Source organism: Phyllostomus hastatus, unplaced genomic scaffold (assembly GCF_019186645.2).
Source record: "Phyllostomus hastatus isolate PE091 unplaced genomic scaffold, TTU_PhHast_1.1 phas_scaffold_555, whole genome shotgun sequence".
Taxonomy (NCBI): domain Eukaryota; kingdom Metazoa; phylum Chordata; class Mammalia; order Chiroptera; family Phyllostomidae; genus Phyllostomus; species Phyllostomus hastatus.
This window is the reverse complement of record NW_025334036.1, coordinates 126,000-150,053: the sequence shown is the minus strand read 5'-3', so window position 1 is coordinate 150,053 and position 24,054 is coordinate 126,000. Positions and strand designations below refer to the sequence as shown.

The window sequence follows — 24,054 nt, the reverse complement described above, 5'->3', positions numbered from 1 at the left end:
GCAGGGTGACAGGAACAGTGGAGGCTGGGAGTCAGGCGGAGTGGGGGGACAGGCGGGAGAACCCCGTGGCCTGCTCCGCCCTGCACCCCGGGAGGGTGAGGAGGGACCCTGGGGGCCAGGCTGACTGTGTGTGGAAGTGCGTGCAGTGGGGTGAGTGCTGAAGAGGTCAGAAGCCTGGAAGAGGTTCCAGGACCCTGAACTTGGAGCACAGACAGGGCTGAGGCCTGTCTTTGGGAAGCTGGAGGAAGGCTGGCAAGTTTGGCTGAGGATCTGAGTCCGAGACGGCCACTCTGGGCCTGAGAGGGGCGGCTAGGGCCAGGCCAGACCCCGAGCCCCGGCCCCTGTACCTGAGCCAGCCCTGGGCAGATGGTGGGCTGGTGCCTGGCTCCCACTGAGCCCCACAAAGAGGTGGCAGCGGATCTCCCCCCACCTCCCTGCAGCCCGGGAATCCGAACTGTTTGCTGTATATGGAGGAAAGTCCACTCAGACGCAGCTGCCTGACCCCTGACCTGCGCCCAGAGGGGCCGTCAGGGAAGGAGGAGGAGTGCAGATTTGGGGACAGTTCCATTGAATTCAGCTCCATGGGCATCCCCCAAGCCCCTGCACACGGGCCAGCAGTGCCGCCTGGGAACCCGCCACGGTGACAGAGTTCTTCACCTGTGCGCCCCGTGTGGAGCCGCCAGCCACGTGGGGCTACGTGGCTGAGGAACTGAGAGCGGCACTTGACTGAGCTTTGCCGGGTTAAGACTTCGAGGCCCTACTGTCTGTTCAAGCTCATGGAGGGGGCAGCTGGGGGCTGCCCTTAGGACAGCCGGACAGATGGGGGTTAGCCTCCCTGGGCGAGGACGGCAGGATCTGCCCCACCTGACGATGTTGCCCGCGGCCTTCCGCTCCTGCGACAGGAGCTCCGGGTCGCGCATGACCTCCTCCAGGAAACCAATCACCTTGCGCTTGAGCTTCTTGTTGCTCTCAAAGTCCTGCGGGAGGAGGGGATGGTGGCCGAGCACAGGACACCCTGTTCGAGCTGCCCGAAGGCGACCCGACTCAGGCCAGGGGAGGGAGCTGCGGTTCCCGGATTTGCCCATGGAGACCGTCCCCTCATTTTCTTTCCTCCGGTTCCTGGCAGGGCCCCCGTGCGCCCCCGGGGCCTCCCGGTGGAAGGCGCGCTGCTCTGCTGGCCGTGCCTGAGAGCCAGGGCCTCGCCCGGGGCCCTGGGGGGTGCGAACCTACCTCGCACAGGGACAGACAGAAGCCCCTGTCCCCCGAATGTCCTCGGTGCCCCCTTAGGGGGTGTGAGGCTCTTCGCCGCCCCCCGCCGCCCCGCCCCTTCCTCCCGCCGCCCCTCCCCCACGCCTGTCTGCCGGCACCCACCTGCGAGTGCTTGGACACCCAGTGCCGGAGCACATTCAGGACTCGGTTGGTGGCCGCTCTGCGGATCACGAACTCCTTGTCTCCGTTCCTCTGGTCGGAGGGAAACCCTGTTGGCAGAGGGGACAGAGGGGGCAGAGGGTCATGAAGACAAGGAGCAGAGCTGGACCCACCTCCATTCAAACCCGGGGGGGGGGCGGGGGCTGGGCTGCCGCTCACGTCTGTCATCCTGGAGGACAGAGTCCACCCTCCCAGCCCCAGACCCCTTGGGCGCCCTGCTTGTCTCTGCTGACAGATCCGGGCTGCACCCCCCGGACTGGCGGCCCCTGGGGTCCTCGCTCCGGGACCTGTGTGTGCAGCGGATTCCCTCCGGGTACAAGCAGGAAGGGGCCTCCGGGCCGCAGGGGGCAGCGTCCAAGGCCTCACAGGACCCTGGCGCCCTGGCGGCCCGGCCGACCTCCAGGAGGCCGCGAGCCGAGCCCCCCTCGCACCTGCGGTGGCCAAGGACATCCTCCGGTACTTCTCCTTGCTCGGGGTGCCCTCGTTGGCGCCCGCGGTCGCGATGGCGAAGGCGGAGGCTGCGGACAGGCTGTTGCGGCTGTTCTCCAACTCGCGACAGGACGTCTTGACGACCCCGTTGTTGTAGGAGAAGAGCGGGAACTCTGCGGAGGAAGGGAGCCCGGGTCCCAGGGTGCGCGAACGCACACCTGGGAACGCACCCTGGGAACGCACGGGCTGCGCTGCCGGAGGGGGCGTGTCCCCTGCGCGCTGGTGCGCCCCCCAGCGCCGCCTCCATCTGCCTTCTCCCGCGGCACGCACACAGTCCTGCCGCCCTCCTGCCTCCGGGCGGGGGAGGGGGGGGTCTCCTGCGTCGCTCTATTGCCCCAAACCCTGTCACCTCTCGGGCCCAGAGAGCAGGGAGCTTGTGACCCTTGTCCATTCGGAGCGAACCTGTAACGCGCCCAGCGTCTGACTATCTGCAAGGGAAGCCGACAGGCTCAGGGGCGGGGCAGGCACCGAGCCCTTCACGCCGTGTCCTCCCCCTACTCGCTGTGTGGCCTGGGGTGGTTACCTAACCTCTCTGAGCCTCCGTGGGCGAGCGACGAGGTGGATGTGAGCACCCGCCTCAAAGGGTGGAAGTATACAGGTGGAAGGAGCTTTAGTGTCCCGGGAAAGGCCCCGTGTCTGCCGTGGGATATCAACGCTATTCGTAATCGCGTTCAGTGGAGACAGTGGCGGACGCTGACTCTGGAGACCTGCAGCTCCATCTTGGAGGTGTGGGGAGCGGTCTGCACTCAGGGCAGCGGTCGGGCGGCGAGGAGCACCCGCTGAGCTGGGGTCTGGGGTTTCGCGCTGGGTGAGATCTGCCTCGTGCGTCTGAGCAGCTGCCTCTGCCTGCAGCTAGGGGGCCCCTGGGGGATGGGGTTCAGGCTGCACTCTGTGTGCAGGGGAACGGGGGTCCTCACCTTCAGGTCTCAGCTCCGTGTGCAGACCGGACCTCTGGACCGGTCCTCAGACCCTTAAGGACAGGACTCTGAGACCACCTCTCGGAGTCTTTCCCATTAACTGAAGAATGGGAGTAACCTGGCCCCTGGACAGGGCTGCGGGGTGATTAAGGGCCCTGAGGCAGAGCCGCAGCTCAGGAGGCGCCCCTGAACCTGGGTCTCCCGTGGGTGGGCCAGGGTGCTGGCCCCACTGCCCGCCCGGGCCTGGAGTGTCGTGCACCCTGTCCAGGCTGGAACTGACTTTGCCAGGGTAAGAGCAGGGGGCCACGCCCAACTCCCGCAGCCGGAGTTTCAGCCCCACGGTTACCATGGGTTACGGAGCGGCCCCCCAGCCCCGCCCCGATGCTCTGCCCCTCGGAGGGGTGTGTCCTGTCTGCTGCTTCTGGCGGTACCTGAGGAATTTTTGCTCTTCACCGATTTTGGCGTCGTGGGAGATTTGCTGGGTGAGGTCTCCGCGTCGGCGTCGTCGCTCTGGTTTGGGTCGGTGTCGGACTCTTCCCTCACGGAGACATCCGAGCCTGGGAGGCGAGAAGGGGGGTGATTTGGTGTTTCTCACAGGGTCTCTGGCTTTGACATGCGGGCCTGTAGTTCACTGGTGCAAACGGGGAAGGCTGGGATACACCCGTGGGAGAAGGTTTAGTGGCTCGGTTCGGCCCCATCAGCCCTCCCACGAGCTGACGCGCGCTCTGGGTCGGCAGGAAGGCTCTGCTGGCTCTGCCTGGGCTTCTGGGACCTGCCCTCGTTTGCCCAGGGATGCCTGTGGTCCCGTGCACCTGAGTCTGGGCAATGGCTGAACGTCTCCCTCATCTGGGGAGACTCGTGGCTGATGCACTCGGGGGAAAGGTGACGGACGATATGACAAGGTCAGCTCTGGCCCGGGGAGAGCTTGGTCGGCGGAAATGAGGTGCGCCTGATCCCTGGTTTCTCCGACCAGTTGGCCCTTTTGAGAGCCCAAGGGAAGCTGGGTCTTCTCTTCAGGGAAGGGCATCCACAAGTGTGTGCACACACTTGGGTGCACGGGCAGGCCAGAGCAGGGGCCCCGAGTGCGAGGACTCTGCAGGGCTGTCCGTGTCACATTGATAACGGGACGGCCTGAGCTGCGACAGGTCCCCATGGGTGGAACTCGGGGCCCTCGTGGCCCCTCCTATCCTCTGCCCCGACGCTGGCATTTGGGGCTCCTCCCTGCAGGCTGTTGCTTTGGCTGCTGACTTTCCGCCGTGTGCACCCCCCATGTGCTGTGTGGGGCCCGCTGGTGTCTCTTAGCTGGGCCATCTGCAGGGGGGGGCATCCTGCCTCCCCTCTTCTCAGCTCCAAGGGAGGAATCTCCCCGGTGGACCGTGCTGGGGCCCCCAGGTGTGGGCCGGCCTGAGCGGAGTCACAGCCGGACACGCAGTGCAGACACAGGCCCAGAACGCTCAGGGGGGCTCCAGAGGGCGGGCGGTCTTAGGTGGGTCACCCCCTGCACCACCCTCACCTGCGTCCCGGACACACTCGGCCTGACTCCCAGGTCCTCAGGCTCGCCCGCTCCACCCCTCTGTGTAGGACGTTGTCCTCTCTCTCTCCTCATGACAACCAACACTGCCCACCTCCTCCGGGAAGCCTGCCCTGACTCTCCATGGCCCTGGGCAACCCGCCAACACAGAACGTGTCCAGTCTCCATGTCAGGCCCTGCTCCTCAGCCGGACTGTGACTGTGGGGGGTGGCAGCCAGACCCGACGAGGACCGTGGCCTGGCCTGGGTTGTGTCCACGGCAGTGACAGACGTCCCCGGGGCCCAGGGGACTCCCCCCAGCCTCCCCTCCCATCCACTCACTCTGCTTGCCGAGTGCCGAGGGCTCCTCCGGCTTCTCCGTGGCCGTGTCTCCCTCGTCTGCAATCTTGTTGGTGAAGCCGCTGGACACGTACAGCTTGCTGGTGTCCAGCGCGGCCTTGCTGAAGGGCGACATGGCTGAGTACACGCTGGTGTAGCCGTTGGAGCTGCAGCCGAGCGCGGCCAGGTCCAGGGCCTTGCCGCCCGTGATGATGGGGATGTTCAGGGACAGCTTGCGCTGGCGGCTGGGTGAGGACTTCTTGGTGAGGGACAGCGGTGGCGGCGAGGAGAACTTGCGGGTGGCGCGGGGGGACTTGGGGGGCTCCCCGTACAGGAGCTTGGTGTTCTGACCACTGGCGAACAGGAGCTCCAGCGACCTGAGGGCGGGCAGGGTGGGGGAGGAAGGGTCAGCCTGGCCTGGCCTGGGGTCCTCTGGGTTTAGGGGCGTCCCCGGAAGGGTCTGGATGGTCCATCCTGGATGGGGGTCTGTCCTGCTTTCTCACAGCCCCCGGGAAGCTGCTGCCTGCTGAAGGCCTCACAGCAGAGGTGTGGGGCTCGCATCCTCAGGCCCCCGCCCCTCCTCACGCTCCCCGAGGCCCTGGGAGGGAGGGAGGGCGAGGTTCAGGGGAGCAGGTGGCTGGCGCCCACCTGGCGGGGATGGCGCTGATGGGCTTCTTGTAGATGGTGATGAGCTTGTCCAGCACCACCAGGGCCGAGGTGAAGACGCGGTAGGAGTGCAGGAAGGTGTTGAGGAAGTCGATGCTCAGGAAGCGCAGGTCCGTCAGCCGCTCCAGCAGCCGCTCCACGCTGGCGTAGCGGATCTGCAGCACTTTGCAGGAGTTCATGGTCTTGCTGAAGCGGATGTCCACGTCGTCGCAGTACAGGGAGGCGTCGGACCTGCAGGGTGGGGGCGGGGCGGCCCGAGGTCTGAGCCGGGGGCTGTCTCCCCGGCAGCTCCTGGGGGGCTGGCGGGCCGACCTGGCCCCGCCTCCCCATGGGCCGACAGCCAGGATGGACAGACGGACGCCGAGGGGCTGGCTGGCTGGTGAGGGAACGTGGAAAGCATCGGGAGAGCAGGACTGGGGGAGAATGGGCTGCAGCTTCTTCTTTTTTTGTCCAACCATCTCCTAAACACCAGCCATCATCAAACCCCTGGAGCCACTGGATAAAACAGAACAAGCCTGACCAAATAACGTGTCCCCGAGCTCACAAAATGGAAGGGAGGCCTGTCCATGCACACGTGTGGTCACAGATGTTTCTGGCAGCGTCATTCATAATTGCAAAGGCGTGGAAACCACGTTAAGAGACGGTGGCCTGTCCACACTCGGGAAAGTGCTCGGCGAGGGGAAGGAGTGAGGTGCTGAACGGGGCACAGAGAGAATGCCCCTCGGACACGCTGTGCCCAGGGAGAGACGCCCCTGGCAGAGCCCACGGTCTGTGCGATTCTGTCGACGTGACATGTGCAGAATGGGAATCGGCAAAGCCACAGACAGGAAGGGGGTCTGTGGTCGCCAGAGGTGGGGGAGAGGGCGGGGTTGGAACTGACTGGCAGGTCTGTGGGGTTTTTTTTTTGGGTGTGTGTGATGGAAATATTCTGGATTTAGACGGTGGCGATGGTGGCACAGCACAGTGAATGTACTAAGATCCACCGGTGGATGTGGGTGGTGGGGCCTTCGGGGGCTGGAGGAGGGGACCAGGTGCAGGTGTGCAGGCTCAGCTGTGTCGGGGCCGCCGCCCCACCAAGCCTGTGATCCTCAACTGCTCTCACTGTAACTCGGAAAAGGAACCAGGCATCGCAAACAAGAAAGTGACTAACACGTCATTCCTCAGGTCACATTTCAAACAGCTTAACGCAAAAACCCACCGAGCCAAAGCCACTGCCCAAGTGGACAGGAGCCCACAGCAGACAGCGAACACCCAGGAGGCACGAGCCCGCGGGTCTGAGCCCCAGCGCCTGAGCCCTGGCGCCTGCCGGCCATCACCACCGCCGGCCCCCCGCCCCGCCACCGCATCCCCCTGCGGTAGGGACGGCCTGGCCTCCAGGGCACTTACTTGATCATCTGCGGCACCGTGACCTTGGAGTTCTCCTCAAAGGCGTTCATCATGAGGCCGTTGCACCGGATGTTGTCCACACACTGGAATCAGAGTGGGGGCGCCTGTGTCTCAGCTTCCGGCTCCGCCCGGGTCCCAGGCCCCGCAGGGACTCTGTCCAGCGAGAGGGGCATGTGCCCCGCCAGAGCCAGGCTGCTCCCCTGCGGCCCCATCGGGGCACTGGGTGTGGGGGGGTCAACGCGGAGCACCCCTCGGACGGTGGTGGGAAGCCCCACTCAGTGACCTCAGGTGGTTCACTTGACCTTCCTGAGCCCAAGTTTCTGCCACAGGAGGGTTTCTCCTTGGCATGGGGGGTGGCGCTGTGTGGGGCACGTCATAGAAACTTCTGGATTCAAGGAGGTGCGTGGTGGCGGGGGGGTGGGGTGGGCATCACTGGGGAAAAGGGGGGTGTTCACAGGTTTCTCCCCGGCCCGGGCGTGCCAGGTGCTCCGAGGCCTGGAGCTGAGACTCACAGCCAGCAGGCGCCCACTGCACACCACCCCCGAGCTGCCTCGTTCTCTGGGACTTCGAGGTGCGCCGCCCGGCCAGAGCAGGGCAGCCGGGCAGTGGAGGGGCGGGGTGCAGAAATGAAGGGCGGGGAATGGGAGACTCTGTCCTCTATTCTCCATAAACATGGCTCCCCAGGCCGTGTGCACATCCGGGGGAAGTCCAGCGCCCCCTCTCCCACCGTGGGCTGCTCCGGAAGCCCCTCGCTGCTGGGGCGGGACTGCGTGAACCCCTGGGGCCCTGGTCTGCTGGCTGGTCGTCTGCTCTCTGCGTTGCTGTGGTGTGGGACCCACCCGAAGCCTTGCACGCAGGCAAGACGCAGGCCGGACCCCGGCTGGGCTGCGCAGCTGATTCCAGGCCCCGGGGGGGGGCCTCCTTTCTCTCTTGCCAAGCTCTGCTATCCCCTACCCACCCCGCATTGTGGGGGCCGGGGCTCAGACATCCCCGCACATCCCGAGTGCCTTTGCTGAAAGGCAGACTCCCAGGCGCACCTCCAGGAAGTCTGCAGGGGTGCGGGCGGCTCAGGAGTCGGGAACGTTAGGGGTCGCCATAGCGGATGCTCGCGAGGAAGGGGTTCCCTGAGCCGACTCTGGGGCGGCCCAAGCAGGAGCAGCCCAGGCACGGGGCAGCTGGGCTCGCTGGGCTCGCCTGGCTCGCGGAGGAGCCCCACGCACCCGAGCCAGCTCAGGCACGGGGGGCGCGTGGGGCCCCGGCTTTCAGACACAGGGACGGCGCTCACCTGGCTGATGTCGCTGGTCCACGCCGCCTTCTCCTGGCGGGATGAGGCCACGAGGATGACCGTGAAGGACGGGGAGTCCTTTGGCTCCACCCCGATCTTAAAGTCCAGGCGGTCCATGTCCTGGCCGGACCCTTTGGCTTCCAGTCACAAAACGTGGGGTTAGCGGAATGCGCGCGGGCCCATTTTGAGCTGAAACCGTTTTAAAGGCTCACATGCCGGCGAGGGCGGCGCGCTGGTGGGTCCCAGGCCCCAGGAGGCGGTCAGAACCTCTCCTTTCTCCCAAGGGGAGGCGCCCTCCCTTCAAAGGCGGGAGAACCAGGGCCCCAGGCGCAGTGGTCTAGAGCCCCAGGCCCGGCCCCTCCCGATGGGGAGGAGGGGCCTCCTCGCTCAGCACCCTCCCCTCCTCCCTACGCAAACCACGCGTGGGCCCCGTCTTTCAGGGGGAGAGCATGTGTGTGTGTGCGTCTGTGCGAGCAACTTGCACACCTACCTTCTTCCTCGGTGCTTTCGGGGTCTTCCAGCAGGGTGCAGTCGATGAGGGAAATGACCCCGTTCTGGAAAACAGCAGCCGGGAGGGGGGCGTGTCAGGAGGGGGCTTGGGCGGGAGCATCCACGCACACACAACCATTCCCGTGTGGGGACTGGTTTTGTTATTGTTTTTTGTTCTTGTTCAATGGTGCTGTGCCTTTTACGTGGAAGAGCTTTATTTTCCCACAAGAAAACAAATGGGCCCTGGCTGGGAAGTTCAGTGGGTTTAAGAGCTCTCCCCTCAATACTCCAAGGTTGCAGGTTCGAGTCCTGGTCAGGACGCATACAAGAATCAACTGATGAAGACATCCATCACTGGACCAGCAAATCAATGTCTGTCTTTGTCTGTCTGTCTCTGTCTTGCTCTCCCTCCCTCTTTCTCTCTGAAATCAATTTAAAAGAAAAAAGAAACCCAGTGAAGTGCATTGTCTCAGTACAGATTGTCTCAGAGAGGCCTTCCTGAATGAAGGTCCAGGTCGGCTGGGGGTGGGGTCATGGGGCGAGGGTGTGGCCTCTTCTGGCCCCAGCAGCAGCTCCGAGGTGCCCCCTAAACCCACCGAGGGTTGCAGTCCCCACACCCCTCTGCTCCCCGCAGAGAAGCAGGCCAGTGTCTCGGACTTTCCTCAGGTTTTGTCACTCGGGTTTTGCAGACCCAGTGACAGCGTCACGGGGTTCTGTGTCCTCCCCGAGGTCGCCCAGTTGCTCTGGTCGCGCCAGAGCCTGGAGAGCCCCGGCCAGCCTCTCTCTGCATGTCAGTTTCGAGGAAACTCTGGAAAGATGTCTGTCGTGCCCGGGCGTCTGTGCCTCTCTCGGTCCCTTGGTGCTGTGGTGAGAAGTGAGAGTGCCCACAGCCGCGGCCAGATGGCCGGCGACCTGCCTCTCGCTGGAGAATAAAGCGGAAGTGGGGGCCGGGGCTGTGCCTGCTGCGGCTCACGCCTGTCACCGTCGCCGGTGCCGGGGTGAGGGTTGGGGGGTGGGGGTTGGGGGGCGGCCGCTGCATCTCCTCTGGGGCCCTGGCCTCGTGGGTCCTCGTTTCCACAGAAGCTGAGACAACAAATGTTTGCTTCTAGCTGCTACATTTGGGGCCGCTTTGCTGCACAGCGACAGGTAAGCAATACAGCAACTGATGACCGGGGACCCGGGCACGGGCCGGTCTGTGTTTGAAAACATGTGCTGGGCAGGCTGCCCTCCGGGGGGCGGGGAGCCCCAGATCCTGCTTCTGCTTCTCGTTTGCCCCTTGGTGGCCTTGAGTGACCTCCAGGCCTTGCTGGGCTTTAACTGCCCAGTGATGTCTCCAGGTTTGATAACCTTGAAAGTCCCGTCTAGTTCAAAAAATTCTTAAAAATCTCGAGGATTTGTAGCGTGCCTTCTCCAGGCCTCCGCGTGCCCAGATTTGAAGTCCACGGTGGCGAGGTGCTGGGGAGACTGAGGCTTATCAAGTGCTTCCTACCGACAGAGCAGGTCTGCACCCACCTGCCTGCACCCCCAAGCGCAGCCGGGGGCTTTCCTGGGGCCACCCACCCATGAGAGATGGAGCTGGGAGGAGATGCATGGCTCAGAGCAGTGGACAGGTGAGGCCCTTCCTGGGGAGCAAGCCGTGAGGGACGAGGGAGGTCGGCCAGGGGGACAGAGGCCCAGCCACTGGGGGATGGTGGGAGCCAAAGCCCTGGGGTCAATGAGGAGCAGGAAGGGGTGGGAGGTGCTCAGTCTCCCACCTTTTGGGAGAGGCCAGGTAGCTGAGGGTGGCGTCTCCTGTAGGGTGAGGGCCCGAGGGCCAGCCCCAAGTGTGAGCCCCCCACAGCCCATGGGCAGCACTCAGCCAGGCCAGTGCTCTCGAGGCAGACAGGGTGCTGACAGGGCCCTTGGGTGGGAGATGAGAGGCTGTGGACACCAGGCAGGTGCCACCTGGCCCTGCTCCCTACACACACACACACTCACGTATGCATGTACACATATGCATGCACACACACACACACACACACACACACACAGTTCAGGGGCTTGTCTAGTCCCCAGGCTCCTCTGGGGGGCCATGATGCCCCCCTTCCCGTTTCCCGGGAGCTCTCAGCAGAGAGCGGCCTGCCCACCTACCTTGGTGAGGTGCAGCTTCCCGCCCGAGCCCCGGGTGCAGATGATGAGGTGCTTGGAGAAGAGGAAGCACTGCCGCTCACCCTCCTTCTTCAGGGACAGCGAGCCCAGGCGCCCCCTGGTGATCTTGCCCTTCTCTGACATGGGCACCTGGATGAGGGACCCTGTGGAGGGGGGGAGAGGGCCCCTCAGCGACCTGACCCTGTGAATCCCCTCCTTGGGGCACCTGCAGAGTCCAATGTGGGGCCGGACGAGGAGCCAGGTGGTCCCGGTCCGAGCAGCAAGCCTGGACCTGGGACTTTCCCTGCGGCCCCTCCTTGGGCCCTTGGAGGGACAGGATGGGGGACAACCAGAGAGTCTCCATGCAAGACCCCTTGACCTCCCGGCCAGGGCTGGGCAGGGACAATGCAGGCTGGGGGGTCTTGGGGTGGCAGGAGGAGGGACAAGTGGGGGATGGGCTCTTAGTGGGGGCATGGGGGGGGCGTGGGTAAACAAGAAACAAAGGCAGCTGCTGCCACGCCAGGCCAGGCCAACGGCTCTGGCCAAGGGGGCTTTGCTGCAGGGCCTCCACCCTCCACACAGCAGCAGGGTGCCCCCGCTTGGGGCAGGGGCCTGTGGCGGGCCTGCTGCTGCTCCTACTCTGCTCTCACCTCTGACACCCCTACCTGGGAGCTCCTCCTACTCATCCTTCACAACTTCACTCAGGCACCCCCTTCTCAGGGGGTTCCCCCCACCCCCTGTCCTGCTTGGGGCCACCCTGCTGCCTCCTGCCTGCACCCGTCACTACCCTGAGCCCAGTCCTGGATTTGTTTCCTTGTGAGTCTCCCTTGCACAGAGCACTCCTGGGCTGGGGGTCCACTCTCTGTGTCCCTGCACCCCCGTGCTGGCCTGGCAGGGACCAGGCAGACGTCAGGGTAGGCTGTGAGACTGAGAAGCAGGAAGGCACTGCCAGGCCCCCTGTCTGGTCTCCAGGTCCGGCCCCACCCCTCACAGGGCAGGCTCCTGGGTGCAGGGTCCCCACCCTGGAGACGTCATTCTTTGGGACACTCCCCACATGGTCCAGAGTAGCTCAGGGAGATGGGAGACAGGCAAATTAAGGGTCAGGTCATGGAAGGGCTCAGAATAAACTCCAGGGAAGTGATCCCCTTGCAAACGGCAGCTGCATGCAGGCTGGAGGGAGGTGCTTGTGACCTGTGGGGCCAGCTGGTATTTGCCACCGCCGTTCGCTCCTACATCCTCCCAAAAGGGACAGGGGACTGTTTACTACAGTGAGCAGTGCACAGCCAGGGCCATCAGAAAGAAGTGTGTTTGCCTCTGGAGAGAAGGAACCTGAAAACCGGCACCACCTGCATCTCGATGAAGAGATGCTCCCGAGGCCCCAGGTTCCACTGCCACATCGGGAGGGGCCTGAGTGACCCTGCCACCCAGCGCCCAGCTGGCCTGGGCAGAGGCTGTACCTTGTCTCACGAAGGTCTGACTGGTGTCCAGCAGGATCTCACAGCCCTCGATAATCATGCGCTCGATGGCCAGGTTTTTCCGGATGTTCTCCGTCTCGCTGACCTCGTCATGCATTATCCTGTGGGAATGGGAAGTGGGACCATCAGAGACGGGCGGCCACCACGCCGAGGGGGGCCACCGAGGGCCGGCCAGGTCTGGGAGAAAGCCTGGCGCCCAAGGAGGCAGGGGCGTCCCAGGTCAGAGAAAACGAATCGGAGGTTAACCACTGAGAAGCAGGTCTCTGGGTTACAAGCACGGACCGTGGGGCAGAGGCCTCGGCGTAGGGAGGAAGATGAGGCTGCAGGGGGCATCCTTAGTGCGTTAGCCCGCCCTCACCGACCCCGGCCTCATCTGCCCGCGGAAAAAAACGAAGGCCTTTGTACTTCCCGATCAGTGACCCTGAACGCTCTATATACAGATGTTTTCTTATTTTAAAAACTTTTGTTTATTGATTCTAGAGCGAGAGAGACATCGATCTGCTGTTCCGTCCATCTGTGCATTCATTGCTCGACTCCTTTCCCGCCCAGGAATCGAACCCTCAACCTTGGAGTATCAGCAAGATGGTCCAATCAACCAACGGAGCTACCCAGCCAAGGTTTGGTTTCCTGATCATGGTCCTGAAACAGCTTGGTTTCAGAGGACGGGGCAATGCCGCTGGCTCAGGGAACACGGACTTCTGTTATTTCTGCGAATTCTGGCCCAGCTGGGAGGAAAGCAGGGTGCACGTAGCCCCCTCCCCACCTGCCACACCATCTGAGAACACACAACTGTCCTACTAGTTCCTGTTGGGCCGGCTGCAACTCCACTCATGTCCACGAGGTGGCAGCACTTACCTGCTTTAAAAAAAATACAGTCCGTGGGAAAATGGACAAGAGAGTTGTTCCCTTTGCAAACAGCCTTTCCAGGTTTCCAGGAATCTCGGATGGTAGTGGGTAATTTATGCGTGGGGGGGGTGGTATGGAAAAACATCCCACCTACTCCAGCTCAGGGCCTTTGCACCTGCTGTTTTTTCCCCGGGACTGCTCACACACAGCTATTTACTTGCTATCCGCTGAAGAATGGTTTGTGTCCCAAGGACCTGAATGGAAAAATTCCTTGCCTGTTCCTCCTCAGGGCTTTTGTACTTGTGTTTTTAATCCCCCTGAATTCTCTTATTTGTTAATTCTCGCTGCAGAACGTGCTGATTTTAGAGAGCAGAGAAGGGAGGGAGAAAAAAGGGAGAGAAAGACATGTGAGAGACAAACATTGATCCGTTGCCTCCGGAATGCACCCCGACCGGACCCGCAACCTAGGCATGTTCCCTGACCAGGAATAGAATAGAACCCGTGAGCTTTGGGTGTGCTGGATGCTGCTCCAAACAACTGAGTCACACCAGCCAGGGCCGCTTATACGGCTATTTCGAAATCCTGGCTCTGGACTGGAGTAAGACTTGGTAATGCAGCTGGCTCGGGGGAGAACAGCTTCAGTTAATTTCCTAAGTTCTGGAAAGTCTGGGAGGATAGTTTGACACCATCTACCCCCAATCTAAAATACAGAGACCTGTCCCTATTGTTTTTTTTCTTGCCGCCTGCAATATCCCATATGTCCACAAGGTGGCAGCATTGATTTACTTTTTAAAAACTACACTTGCCAAGTGACGTGTCCACTCTGCTGAGAACCTTCACTGGTCTCAAGGACACGTCAGGAAATAGGCTATTTTTTTGTTGTTGTTTTAGTGATGCTCTGAAAATATTTCCTGCCTGTTTCCTCAGGGCTTGGTAGTTGTTTCACCCCCCGCAGGAACCTTCTTTTACCTTGGTTTAATTTATTTTATATTTTATTTACATTTATCTTTAGGGAGAGGGTAAGGGAGGAATAAAGCACTGGCAAAAGGAGACGTGAGTGGTTCACTAGGAACCGTGAACGTTTCCAGGTGTCTGCCCAGGTAGTCTGTTATTTTTCAGGGGGTATCTGCGAAAATTGCCTACCTTCTTCTCAGGCCGTTTGTACTTTTACGACTGCTTTAAAAATGTAGGCTCTGGCCTTGGTTATTACTGGAGGACCTCGCAATGAGGTTTGTCCCTGGAAGACCAATTTTTGTTAGTCTTGTAGATTTTAGCGAGTTTGGGAGGAAAACTTGACACAGCTACTTTTTAATCTGGGATACAGACAGTTGCTCCTATTGATCTTTTCTGCCGCCTGCAATACCAATGATTTCCACACGGTGGCAGCATTTACCAGCTTTTGAAAAAAATACCCTAGGAGGAGGCAAAAGGACAGCGAGTGGTCTCTGTTGCTAGAAACCTTGACTGGTATCCAGGCGCCTGCCCAAGTCGTCTGTTATTTTTTAGTGGGTGTCTGGAAAAACAGCGTACCTTTTCTTTCTCAGGGTCTTTGGACTTGCTGTTTCTTTTCCTTGAACGTTTGTTTACGACTGCTTTTTAAAATACCGGATCTAGACTTGCTTATTGTCAGAGGACTTGGCAATGAAGCTGGCCCCAGGGTGAGCTTCAAGAGCTCACCCTTGGAGACCGAGTTCTTGATTTGTGTAGTTTTTGACAAGCAAGGGAGGAAAACTGGAGGCGATTTTTTCCTAATCTGGGATGCAAACGACTATTCCTATTATTTTTGTTCGGCCGACTGCAACTGCAATGATGCCCACCAGATGGCACCCTCTACCTGCTTTTAAAAACATCCCGAGCGGAAGATGGAAAATTGAGTTGTGGACTTCACTCAGAGACTGAATGGGTTTTGAGGAGTCTTAGCAAAGTAGGGGGTCATCTGTGGGCCTGGGAAATCTCGAAAAACTACCCCCTTCCTTCTGCTCAGGCCCTTTGCAGATGCTGTTTTCTCCTGAATGCTCTTCATATGGCTCTTTCCGTAATATTAATACTTTGGAACGGCCTGTTTTTGGAGGCCCTGGTGGTGGGCTAGCTCAGGGAAGACTGACTTCTGTTACTTCTGTGTGGGGACCAGCGAGGGTTAGACTTTGCTAAGAACACTGGTGGCTTTTTAGGAGTCTCAGAAAAGTAGTGGGTCATTTTTGGGGAGGAGGTGTCTTGAAATAGTACCTCACCTACTCAAACAAACACCCTAGAGGGCCTCCTGTTTGCTTGCTGGGACCTGACATTCTGTGCAGGGTGCCAGCAGGGGCCGGTCAGTGTGTGTGGTTATGACGTTCTCCCTCAGACCCACTCCCAGTACACTCCACAGCCAGCTGGGGTCACACGGGGCCCTAGTGCTTGTGACAGATGGAATCAGCCGGCTGATGAGGAAACTACTGAGACCCTCTGGTCCTCAGGGCCTGGAGAATGGCGGGGTGAGGGTGGACGATCGTGTTTCATGTGCCGAGCTCGTGCCCAGCCCACGAGAGAAACTGGTTGTGACCACTGTTCATGCTGTCCTTGGGGAGGTGATAGAGTCTCTTCCCCTGTGCCTCAGTTTCCCCTGCCCTTCTAGTGATGCTCCAACAGAGGCCCCAGCCTCAGCCCTGTGCTGGACAGAGGCTGCTGAGGCAGGCTCTTTTCAGGGGCCGTGTGGGAGAGCAGCGGGGTTTCCAGGGCCTGGGGTTGACAGTGAGCCCAGGGTGTGGGGGTTCAGGGGGAACGGTGGGTGAAGGCTAGAGGAAGGAGTACGCCAGCCTCCAGGAGGGGTGTTCTGAGCTCAGCTGGGGGGACCCGAGTTATCTGATGGCCTCCCATGGGTTCGGGGCTTTCTCAGCCCCAGAGGAAGCTGATGGGAGGACGGAAGGGTTGTCATGGAGAGAGGAGACCTCCTTTGTGTTGGGTGCTGGGCCAGGTGCAGGTGATGGAGGTGAGGGGCAACAAGAGTGGTCTGAGCACCAGGACCCCTGGGGGGAAAGGGATTAGCAGCTTAGGCTGCCACCCAGGTGCTGCCTGCAGCTCTTCCCACCCTGGGGCAGGCGCCCCTCAGTGACAGGAAGCCTGGCTGCCTCCTGGGGTCCCTCGGGCCACCTGTAGCCCCCCTGACTCTAACACAATGACGGCTGGGAGGGGAGGCAGTGAGCAGGTTCCCGTCCTGGGAGATAGGCCCTGCCTGGGACCCTGTGGGCTTGGGCTGTGCACTGTGGCCCTGTGCGGGGCGGGGGGGTGGGGGTGGAGGGAGAGGGGGCACCACTTCTCTGTCCCCAGGAATCCTACCCTGATCCTGCAGGTCACCACCTGGGGCCCAGCACACTCAGGGGGCACCCTCAGCCCAGGTCTGAGCCTGGCCGCCCCCCTCAGCCAGCTCACCTGGACAGCTCCTCCAGCTTGGACTTGGCATAGTCCAGGCTGTTGCGCTCCACGTGCTCGTGTGGGGTGTGGGCCAGGAGCTCGTGCAGCGTCAGGATGTACCTGGGGATCTACAAGAGGAGGGATGGAGGACAGAGACGAGCAGCATTGGAAAGGGCTCTCCCAGCCCCCAGGACACCTGCAGGGGCAGGGCCCCTGGAGGAGCTGCGCCCTCGCCTTCTCACTCTGCCTGCTCCACAGGGCGCACCAGCCTCACCCCGTCCTGCAGGAGGGCCTGAGGGGGCGGCCTGGCGCACCTGGAACATGGGGTAGGTGAGGAAGGTCTCCAGCGTCCTCTCCTCACAGTCGGGCTTCGCCTCGTAGTGCTTGAGCAGCTTGTCGAAGTCGCGGTTCTGCTTGCAGTGCGCCAGGATCTGCAGGCTGTACTGGTGGTTGCGCACGAACTCCTGGTAGATGTTGAGCATGGGCAGCAGGATGTCGAACAGGTCCGCTGCAAGGAGGGCGGGGTCAGCGGCCGGTGGGCGGGGTCAGCGGGCGGGTGCCTGGGGAGATGGTGGAGGTGCCCCACCCCATCCTGGACAGATCCTGGTGTTTGGAAAGGACTCTGACCAGGTAGGTGGACCCCGATATGGGGACCAAGCCAGAGTTGCAGAGTTTGAGAGATGGAGTCAGAGCCAGGCGGTGTGGTGGGTGCTGCGTGTGTGCCCCCCACCCATTCTGCACCCCAACATTCGTTCCCTAGCTGCTGGGGTGCCGGTAGCCGACGGCTCTCAGCTGGGTGCCCCCAACCCAGGAACCACTCGGCTGATGGAGGCTGCCTTGCACAAGGCACACCCCACCCAATGGTGGGTGAGGTGGGGGCGTAAAGGCCGCCCCATGCTTGACCTCGAGGGGCCATCCAGCTGCTGCGCTCCCGTGGGGTCAGCGGAGGGCCTGGCTGTCGCTGCATCGAGGCCTCATGTCCCTCTGCCCGGCCCCCACGGGCTGGTGGGGAGGCCTCCCTTCCAGAGAGCTCCACCTGTGACAGCACCTCTCTGCGGTCACAGGCCAGTCGGTAGGTGGCCTGGAACTGGGTCTCCTGACGCTACACGGCCTTGCGAGTCTCCGCCCCGCACCTGTCCCTTCATCAGCGCGCCCCTGTCCTTCCAGACCTCCCCAGCTCCGCAGCCCTGGTGCAGTGAGATGGGTCCCCTGCTGGCGGTTCTGTCTCCACCTCCTGGGTGTGCGATACCCCGTCCTCTCAGACCCACCCTCAAACCTGCCCTGTGCTCTGACAGAGGGGCTGTGGGGGGCCCACACCGCGGCAACCTCTGCGACGCCCCCTGCAGGCGGGTGCTGGAGCATCCCTGGGCAGTCCACAAGCCCAAGAAAACACACACGATAATGGACAGTTAAAAAAACCCGCGGCAAGATTCGAATTCTATATTCAGTAGCTTTGCAATTATGTAAAACGGGGGAAAAAATCCCTTGAGCTCTGCCCATGAAGAAAAACTGGAAGAAAACACCCAAGTGTTTACAGTGGTATCTTTGGGAGGCAGAACCATGCTGGATATTTTTAAATGCTTTCCACTCTTCTGGATTCTCTAATCCTCTCAAATCGGTATATATATATATATAACTTTTAAAAGGGAAAAGCAGATAAAGAACTAAAAATACATCGCTTCCTCCTAGAAACAGAGGTTTGGCCAACTTCTCTTTCTTCTTGGGCTTCTGTGGGTCCTGAAGGGGCCCCTTAGTTTCTCTCTGGAGGGGACAGTGCGGCCCCGAGGGGTGGGAGGGCCAGAGCAGGGGGGGGCGGGTCAGGGGCGGGGACTCACCCAGGACCAGAGTGGGCCAGCTGGAGATGCGGGCCTTCAGGCCCTGGTAGAAGATCTGGTGCAGGAACATGATGGTCTCGCTGGAAGAGAAAGCCGGGCTGAGGGGGCCTGGGGATCCCCCAATCCGGTTCCCTCCCCCCGGGCCACCCAGCCCACAGCTGCGGGGGCCTCTGGCAGCAAATGGCTCCTCACAGGTGAGTCCGCTTCTGTAGCCCGTGGGGCCTGGCGGGAACGAATATGCGGGGAAAAGGACCAGGAATTTCTGGAGGTGACAGCAGAGCGCTGGGGTCGCTTGCTCAGGAGGGGAGGCGCCCAGAGGCGCCTGCTGTGCTTGGAGCAGAACAGCGGGCTGGGGACACCGCCAGCTGGAACTTGAGAAAGTTCGCCGATGAAGCCCTCACGTTTCAGGCGGACACCGTGAGGATGTCACCGGTCACCCCGCTGCTCGGAAACTGCCATTGTTTCCCGTCCAGCAAGAGCACACTGGCGTCATCTGACCTGGGATTACTTGAAGGAAGATCACGGCTGGTGAGCTGGGTGGGCTTTTTCCCCTACGGATTTGGCCATGCGGATCTCTGCCTCTGGGAACTGACCACTCACGTGCAGTTGCTACTTCTTTCTCTTACCCGTTTTCAAGAACGGAGGGGGTGCTCACCTGTTGAGGAAGATGCTGCTGACGTCGTCGTGCGTGATGGGGGGCTTCTTGGAGCTGGCGGCCATGCGCAGCGGGCGCAGGAAGTTGTTGACCAGGATGTGCAGCTGCTGCACGTACTCGGCCTCGGCCTCCAGCATGCTGAACACCACCTGGTTGCGCTTGCGCATGCTGTCGGCGTGCGGCGAGCGGATGTAGTCCTGGATGATGGTCTTCCACTTGCGCCGGCACAGCCAGCCGCGCAGGAAGCTCTGCACCTGGGCGCCCACGCGGCGTGGGATGGGGAGGCCGTCAGTGCGCAGCCCACAAGGTCCCTGCCCGGGTCCCTCGGAGCCCGTTTGCCAGCTGGACAAGGGGCCAACATGAGGCCAAGCTGCGGGAGTGCCCCACGCACTGGGAGCCTGCGCTGGTTAGAAATGCAACCTCCAGACTCCCCCAGCCTCTGAGCATTAGCAAGACCCCCTGACTGCTCCAGAAATGCTCCCCGAAGGAGGCGGGGAGGTGGGGGAGCATAGCCGGGCACAGCTCACATGTCTTCTCGTCCAATCGCACTGGACCGACAGCCTAGAAGTTTCTGCCACAGCTCGTCCGGGGAGAGGGCGATGGTCAGATGGAACAGAAGGCGGCCAAGGCGTCCCTCTCGCGCCTCTGAGAACCGCGTCTGCCCAGAGCCCCCTCTCCCGCATCCGCGGGGAAGTGACACCCCCGCTCCGCTCGCTAGTCTCGGATTCTGGCCGGTTTTGGCAGGAACTCAGGAGAGACCTCCATTCACACGTACAGAATTGTTCTAAGGGGCACACGCTTCCAATTAGGTGCCACCAAGCTCCCTGCCGTCCCTGCACAGGGGAGACCCAGAGCACCCAGAGCAAGGGTGATGGGTGGTGCCTGGACGGGAGGGGGGGCTGGGCACCCAGGGGCCGCCCCAGGGGTTTGCCTGGAGTGGAGAGGCCGGGCTGGGCCCTGCCAGTGCCCAGGGGACAGGAAGCTGTCCTGCTCTGAGGCCCCAGAGGGGTGACAATAGAGGGAAGGGGGGGGGGTTTCAGCTGGTGCTGAACAAAATATCCCAGCCACACTGGCCTGTCAAGATGGGCTGGGAAGCCCATTGGGGCCGCAGTGGAGAAGGACAGCCAGGGCATCACCACGGGGTGGGGCTTGGTTCAGACCTGGGGGGCAAATCCCAGTGCCCACCAGGCCTGGCAGGTCCTGGCCGTGGGTGAGGCTGGCCTCACCTGTCCTGTAGGTGGGATGTGGGTCCTGGGGCTGTGGGACCTGCCTTTCAGGACGTGGTGGGTCCCAGGGACCGAGGATGTGGGCTTTGGAGCTTGGTGGCCACTGTGTGACCCTAGCAAGTCTCCGTGCCTGGCTGGGCCTCATCTCCCACGTGAGCTGCAGATGATTAAAACCTCAGGGGGTTGGCTGTTGGGAATGAATTCATCGGCAGCACAACTGCTGGAAAGTACTTAACGAACAGCAGCTATTTCTGCTTGTGGGCGACCAGAAACCCCGATGCTCAGGTGAGATGTCCGGGTTTGAAAGCGCTGGCTGCCAGTTGAAAAGGACAAGGAAATGGCATGTGGGCTCCGAACCCCGCCACGACGGGAGGCCGCACCGCCTGAGGGTCCCTTTGCCTGCGCTGCAGGTGGGCTCTCTGGTGTCACTGGATTGTCTCAGGGTGAGTCAGGCTCCCTGCCTGGGTTCCGGCAGGCCGCAAACACAAACTGTAAGCTTTTGCTCTGCAGCCCCCCAGGTGGCCCAGGGTGTGGCTATGACTGGGTGGATCCCTGGTACCTTCTGAGATGTCTGTGCTTCTGGACCCCAACTGGGCAACACCAGTGGGAGGGACTGTGGGGTCTTACTGAGGCCGATGGCTGTACGGAGGTCTGCTGGGGCTTGAAGGGCAGCTGTGTGCACGTTTGCTGGCAGTGAGGGGTGTGGGGAGGGGTCAGGGTGCTGGTCGAGGCCGTCTAGTTCTGCCAGGAAAGCTCCCGGCCAGGCCAAGAGTGCCACGGCCATGAGTTCTGGTCCTTTCTTTCATGGAGCCTCAGTTTTGTCACCTGTAGCGTGGGCTGAGCCACCGTCCTCCCAGGAATGACCAGAGGTCATAGCCCAGCTGAACCGGGGTGCTGGTTCTGTCTCAGGAGCTGAGGTGAGGGGGCCATGCCCTGGGGGAGGGGGACATGAGGCTGGGGTGGGGGTGCCGCCTGGAGGGATGGGACAAACCTTCTTGATTTTCTTGATGTCACTGTCCTCGTCAATCGGGGTGATGGTCTGCGTGGCCTGGATCCGATCTTTGTTCTTGAGCAGGGACGCGATCTGTAACAGAAACACAGCTCAGCTGCCCTGAGGGTCCTCGGCCAGCAGGCCCTGTGTGGTGAGTGGGTGCCCCGCTGCTCCATCCCCGAGGGCCCGTGGCCCCTTGCTCTGTGGGACATGGCTGAGCCAGACATCGGGGTCCTGTCCAGCTGGGCTACAACTCCGAGCGACCTTGGGCCCTGTGGCCTGAACCTGTGATTCTGTCCCCAACCATCGCTGCGTTTATTCTCAGGTTTTCGTGGAGGTGAGGCGTGTGGAACACGCACCTACCGTGCTGCCCAGGCTGAAGTGCCCGCTCACATCCTTGTGCAGCCACCCCCACCCCAGCTCCGGAGCAGCCTCATCTTCCCAGAGTGAAGCTGTGAACTGCTCAAGCCCTGCCTCCCCCCTCCCTGCCCCAGCCCGGGCAGCTCCTTCCATTCTCTGTCTCTGTGAACTTGACCGTTGAAGTTCCTCAACTAAGTGGGATCACACGGTATTTGTCCTTTTGTGACAGGCCTGCTTCACTCAGCGTCATGTCCCCCAGGCTCATCCACACTGCAGCAGGATTTCCTTCCTTTTAAAGGTTGAGCCTTGGCTGGTGTGGCTCAGTGGATTGAGCGCCGGCCTGCAAATCAGAGGGTTGCCAGTTCGATTCCCAGTCAGGGCACCTGCCTGGGTTGCAGGCCAGATTCTCAGTAAAGGGGCACATGAGAGGGAACCACACATTGCTGTGTCTCTCCCTCTCTTTCTGCCTTCCCTCCTTCTACAAATAAACAACTAAAATCTTTAAAAAAAAGTAAGGCTGAGTGATGTTCGATTGTCTGCAGAGAACACATGCTGCTCTCCATTCATCTACTGATGGGCACTTGGGAGTATCCTTCTTTTTCTTTTTTTTTTTAATCTTAAAAACAAATGTTGATACCGGAATCTCTTTCTTTTTCAGACCAACCCCACAGGCAGCCCAGGCAGTGGCAGAGTCCTGTGGGCTCGGCCGTCCCTGCCCTGGGTGGGCCCGAAACCCCTCCCTGACCTAGAGCCGTCCTGAGGGCACCACCTGGAAACTGCTGGCCTAGGAGATGGAACAGCCTGGGAACAAACATCAGAGGCGCTGTAAACGTCTCTATCGGATTTGGGGATCAGAGAGGTGGGCATAGCGGGGGCCTGGGGACTCCTCCAGTGGGTGGGTCAGGGCTCTGCTTCCCACCACCCCAAACTCTGCAGGCCTTCACTGGGGCCTGTCACCAGGGCCACCTTGTGCTGCGGACATTCCAGTGCCAGCGTCGCCCGTCTCCTGCCGTGCACAGGGCTGGGCACTCAGCACACTGCAGGCCACGTTAATGAGTGAAGTAAAAACAAACAAACAAACAAACAAACAAACAAACAAACCCCAGAGCCATGCAAACCTCAGGCAGAGGAAAACACCGCGGTGCTGTCACGGGCCCCACAGACTGCAGGTGGAGGAGGCTCCAGCCCTGGCCGAGTAGCTCAGCTGGGTACAGCCTGGTTCCCATGCACCAAGGTTGCAGTGGGTCCGACCCCTGGGTAGGGTCAGCCAGTGAGTGCAAAAATGAGCCGAGCAACAAATCGATGTCTCTCTCTCTCAAAAAAAATCAATCAATTAAAAAAAATTAAAGGCAGCAGCTCAGGGGAGCCTGCAGTCGCCACCAGGCCACTTCCTCTGCAAGCTGCCCGCTGAACCACGGAATGAATGGGTTTCACAAAAGAGCACTTTGAAAGCAGAATGGAGCCGTTACCCGCTCTCCACTGCCGCGTTGCTAAAATTACCTGGCGATGCTTGGCAGAGTCGCTGAAAATATCTGGCTGAGAAATATTCAGCGCCGGCAGGGGAGCTGCTGCTTTTCTTTCCCCAGCGCACCCCCCCACTTCCGGTTTTTTTATTCTCTGAGAACATTTGCACGTTGAAATGAAGGCTGATCCTTTGATCTGCCCTCTTTGGGGCTGAGGAACACACACACACACACACACGTGTGCTCGCTGGCACAAGCTCCTGGAGAGCTCAGAGGCTTGGGCACATCCAGTCCACACTCGCAGGGTTGGCCTGGTGTCACCACCCCCATGCCAGTCTGCTTCCTCTGCAGGTTTTGGGGTTTGCACTCGGTGCCCCTTCTCCCTTTAGTGGGATGACAGGTGCGCGCGCATGTGCGTGTGTGTGAGTCTGTATTTAAAAATGATGGCGCTGCTCTCGGAGAGAGAGGCATTCCGGGACATCCACCCAGCAGGGACCAGGGCAAAAATAGATGCAATTAGGCCAGGCGCTCTGCTCCCTGCACAGGCAACTCCGGCCGCCAGGGGGCCTTACTGAAGCACCAGGCTGCTGAGCCAAGCTGCCCAGCGTTGTGAGCCCGGGGAGCCTGCAGCAGTCTGGGCCACAGCCCGCACCCTGGAGGAGGGTTGCGGGACCCCGCATGAGCTCACAGAGGGCAGGTCCCTTCTGGGCTACGGACCCCGGTTGGCTTGTCCAGGAGCTGCTCAGCTGACCCGTGTCAACGGGGCCCTGGAGAGTTGGAACTTTGGCTCACAGCCCAAATCGCCAGCGAGCGCCTGCTCTGGCTGCTGAGCCCGGCGTCTGGGCCGCCCACTCGCCACCTGCAGACAGGCCTTCTACGCCCTCGCTGGCCACGCCCCTCGGGGCCCCTGCCCCTCCCCCCCCGCCCCCTCGGTGCAGTCATCAACTGTGGCATTAATCTAGGTTTTCTTTTTGTGTTCGCAGGCAAGCTTTTGCCAAAGATCTCCGCGTTTCTTGCTTTTCAACCCGCTGCTGCATAACTCGGTTCTGTCTCCTCCCCTTCTGCTCCCGTTTCGTTTTCCCTCCCGTCATCGGCAGGTCCTGGTGCGGTCGCTGTGCTGAGCGCTGTCTCGGGCACGGGTGGCACAGAGCTGCAGGTGGAGAGGGTGGAAGGGCCCC

General features: G+C 61.2%; 1 protein-coding gene across 2 annotated transcripts in view; it reads right to left on the bottom strand.

Moving 5' to 3' along the window:
* RASGRF1 (Ras protein specific guanine nucleotide releasing factor 1) overlaps positions 1-24,054 on the bottom strand; it is a 54,227-nt gene that overhangs the window by 11,898 nt on the left and 18,275 nt on the right. For both annotated transcript variants that reach the window (XM_045825113.1, XM_045825112.1), the window contains exons 4-19: positions 21,054-21,146; positions 18,837-19,090; positions 18,182-18,261; positions 16,661-16,854; positions 16,365-16,474; positions 12,093-12,211; positions 10,639-10,799; positions 8,510-8,573; positions 8,020-8,156; positions 6,735-6,817; positions 5,331-5,579; positions 4,686-5,059; positions 3,266-3,391; positions 1,860-2,030; positions 1,372-1,478; positions 865-977 (exon numbers count right to left, since the gene is read on the bottom strand). In XM_045825113.1, coding sequence (XP_045681069.1) covers positions 865-977; positions 1,372-1,478; positions 1,860-2,030; positions 3,266-3,391; positions 4,686-5,059; positions 5,331-5,579; positions 6,735-6,817; positions 8,020-8,156; positions 8,510-8,573; positions 10,639-10,799; positions 12,093-12,211; positions 16,365-16,474; positions 16,661-16,854; positions 18,182-18,261; positions 18,837-19,090; positions 21,054-21,146 — 2,435 coding nt within the window. The remainder of the gene's footprint in view (positions 1-864; positions 978-1,371; positions 1,479-1,859; positions 2,031-3,265; positions 3,392-4,685; positions 5,060-5,330; positions 5,580-6,734; positions 6,818-8,019; positions 8,157-8,509; positions 8,574-10,638; positions 10,800-12,092; positions 12,212-16,364; positions 16,475-16,660; positions 16,855-18,181; positions 18,262-18,836; positions 19,091-21,053; positions 21,147-24,054) is intronic.